This window comes from Eurypyga helias, unplaced genomic scaffold (genome assembly GCF_000690775.1).
Source record: "Eurypyga helias isolate BGI_N326 unplaced genomic scaffold, ASM69077v1 scaffold16687, whole genome shotgun sequence".
In the NCBI taxonomy this organism is placed as follows: domain Eukaryota; kingdom Metazoa; phylum Chordata; class Aves; order Eurypygiformes; family Eurypygidae; genus Eurypyga; species Eurypyga helias.
Genome location: NW_010261248.1, coordinates 371 through 3,950, shown reverse-complemented (window position 1 = coordinate 3,950; position 3,580 = coordinate 371). Strand labels below are relative to the sequence as shown.

Sequence of the window (3,580 nt, the reverse complement as noted above, 5' to 3'; positions counted from 1 at the left end):
AGAGTGAAATAAAATGGCCAAATTCTAATGAAATAACAAACTGTTATTTACCACCCTTCTAAGAAAAAAATCTTTTAGTTCCTAAACTAGTATGTAAAACAGGAAATCAAAAGCAAAGTTATTGTTTAGTAGTTTATGTTTGCATACTTTTTTTTTAAAGTTTGGCTCAGTACCTTTCTAAGGGCTGTACTGGCTTTATGGTATTAGGAGAATTTTATCTTCAGCTTTAGCTTTTTTCCTTACATCATCATCATCTTTAAAAAGTTAACTTCTCTAAACAGGAGAAATAGCATTTTATACTTGCTGCAATGTATTTGGTAGCAATGCAGCTACGGAATAAGAGTTTTGTGGCCAAATGCTAAAGATATTACTGACCAAGCTGGCTTTTGCGTCAGGAACTACTTATTCGTTCCACCTTCTTTTTACTTTAAAAGATGGGTAAGCATCAAGTTAATCTGCAACTAATCTAGCTAAAAAGGAAACAAAACAAAAGCCAACAGCCTCTGTTGACTGACTGCTGTGCTTACTTTGGCTGAATCATCTCAATCGGGCACGTTATATCATTTTAGCATCTGGGGACTTAGCGAGAGAAGAGTGTTTCAGTTCTCTTGCCAGAGTTGCTTCACTTTGTTCTCTGGCCAAGATTACAAAATGTTTATGATATTTAGGTGGAGCAGTTCCTCTGAAAAGATAATTTTTATGGCCAAAAGTGCCACCCACTGAGCAGGATAATGAAGAAAGTCATGTCCCACTTATGATCTGGGGAAAGGGACTATGAAGAAGCCATTATGATCGAACCTAGAGAGAAGAACAGACATGATGACTCTTACTATGATGGTAAATGTGCAGAAAGACACACAGTCCTGAATAAGGACTTAAGAAACTTCACTGTGAACACGTAAAGGGTGACCTAAATCACAGCTAACTTGTATCTTCCTTAGCAAATACATATTCTGATGTGAAACTGCGATCCCTGTTTCAGTATGCACTAGGCTATGCATGCTGCCTCAGCAGCTGATAACTGTCTGCGTGATTTGTTACCACACATACACCCTCACTGTGCTGAAACAGAGGTAAACTCGCCGGAATTTGGAGGCTTGAGACAAATATGAAGAACAAGTAGCACTAATGGCAGAAATGCTGCCATTTAATTGCTCTGCCACACTCAGCACTAGCTCTTAATTTTTATTTCAATTTAATCTCAGTAGAAGCTTTTACTACTTCCTCACCTTCTCTCTCTACCCTTGGAATCCTGTGAAAGAAAGCTAGTTCAGCAAGTAGGAATTTCTAATCTCTTTTGTTTCCTTAATCTTCTCTAAGTGGACTAACCTTCCTTTTTTGTCATTACATTCTGTTTCCCTTTCTATGACTGTTCCTCCCAAGGTCACTGATGTAGTGCTCTGTATAGTTATCCTATTCACTGGTGATTCTGACACTGCATATTTATAAATCAAGCCATTGGTCCCATTCGACTCTCATTTCCAGCTGTTTGACACCTTTTAGACTCTGAATATGTGAATATAAATCATATAAAATCAAATAGTTATAAATTGCCTCATTAGAACTGGCTTCTCCTGGCTAATCTAATTTGGGCCACTAAAGAGCACAGCAGCATTGTCTTTGCCAAAAAGACAACCGTCTTAAATACAGCCTGAAAAATGACTGCACCTTAATAGTTAAAGCTGAGAGTTAAGGTTGTGACAGGCCTTGAAGTAAGACGTGTATGTGTATTTGAGCAGTGAGTGGTCAGCAGTCCGATGGCTCTGTGAGCATGCCGGTACTAAGCTGCACCGTTGACTGTTCTGTACTAGATGTCACAGAGGAGTGCATGGGGGAGGTGCTTTACAGAAAGACCATTCTGTACAGTGAAAACTCTGTGAAGTAACAACCACATCCAAAGGGCAATTCCTTGTCTTAAATGAATGCTTTTAAAGCATTGCTCGGGTTGCAAATACAATTTACTCTGACCTTTAGTTAAAGGCCCACCTCTACAAGACAACTGATTTCGAGAGCTTGTGTGGTTTCTTAAGACAGATATTGCTGTATTGCAATTTTAAAATCTAATTTTCTAACCTTAATGTATTTTTCCACAGGTGTCACAGGTCGAACCTGCAGATGTTCTGGAAGCTGTATCTTGGGCTTTGTATTTTCTTTCTTTTCATCTTCAATCAACTAAAACCAAAACATTATTAAAAATTGGAGTCTTTATCTTTTGAAATATGCTCTAATATCTGATACCCACACCATTCCCCTTTGTTGCATCTGAACTCTCTGTTCTTTCCACCTAAACCAGGAGTATTTATTGTAGTGCTTTGGAAATGACTATATTTTTTCAGTTTGAGAAAGGGTTGGAATTCTGAATTTCAGATTAAAAGCTAAATATTGTTGTGATTCCAACTCCCTTAACTACATCACTGGTCCAAGAAGGGCCTAGAAATATGTCTTATATGTATCTTATATGACCACAAAGTAAAGATTAATTGTTGCTAAATACACCTATTCACTGATAGCACAATGCAGAGTTTGTCAGCTTTGCAGCTGCAGATCTGTTAGTACTGTGCAAAGGTGGCACGCGTGACAGACCATAGTTCTCAAGGGTAGATGTTGAAGCCTAGAGGACCAGAGTTTCCACAGGTGCTAACTCAGATGCCTACAGGAATTTTCAAAAAATCAGGTTAAGTAGTTCTAAAAAAGTTACGCAAAATGCAACAGGTTAAGTACTACTTACAGGTTAAGTACTTCTAGCCCCATGGAAAGTACATTTATAGCTATTCAGGGGCCGCATCAATCCTGTTCTTTAGCAACGGGATACTGTGATTCCAAACGTAACCCTATGTGCTACTATATTCTAGTGTCTAAACATCACTGAGAATAGACATCTCTCCAAATATTTTCATTTGTTTTTAATTCCCCCACTGAAAATTTAATTAGCCAGAACCTTTTCCCCTAGATTTTTAAGCTACCATATGGATAGACAAAGGGGAAATATTTTCCTGTCAGTGTGCATCTAGTACTTGTTAACACTATTGGGAGTCATGTTTCTCAAGAGAAATATATCAGAATATGCACAGCATATAAATTACTACTTGCCATATTTTATTCTGAGAAAAACGGCAACTTTGACCCCATCTTAAAAGAGCGCATTTGTTACCTCGGCACCTAGCTTACTTAAGCATACTCAGTACTTTTCTAGTCTTCTGTGCTTTCAGAATTTTGTGTCCAAACTCGCACGCAAGTAAATTTCATGTGTTGCTTATATGCCACTTAACTTTACCTCCTCATGAGGTGTTTTCAAGAATCCCCATTTGTGAGGCCATCTTCTTGCAGCTTCTAGTTCATTTTCAACGTATTTTTTCCTGAAACAAACAGAGAAATATTTAGGACGACTCTGAAAGCTTTTGTTAACACACCGACCAACCAAACCAACCAACCACGAGCCCAACTACCCGTGTCACAAAGCACAGCACTTTGGCATGAATCTTTAGACTTTTGCCTCAAAGCAGCGAAGTTCTGTGTAAGTTAACAGCTGGCTGACTCGGAGGTCATGGGGAAGTCTTTTCCATGCGTTGGAAATGAAAGA

At 38.4% G+C, this 3,580-nt stretch overlaps 1 protein-coding gene across 1 annotated transcript in view; it reads right to left on the bottom strand.

Moving 5' to 3' along the window:
* LOC104512366 (chromosome unknown open reading frame, human C20orf85) overlaps positions 1–3,356 on the bottom strand; it is a gene marked incomplete at both ends in the record, with an annotated part of 3,756 nt that extends 400 nt beyond the window's left edge. Inside the window, 2 exons of the mRNA XM_010155315.1 lie at positions 2,074–2,172; positions 3,275–3,356. Of these exons, the coding sequence (XP_010153617.1) occupies positions 2,074–2,172; positions 3,275–3,356 (181 nt within the window). The remainder of the gene's footprint in view (positions 1–2,073; positions 2,173–3,274) is intronic.
* Between the last annotated feature and the right edge of the window lie 224 nt (positions 3,357–3,580).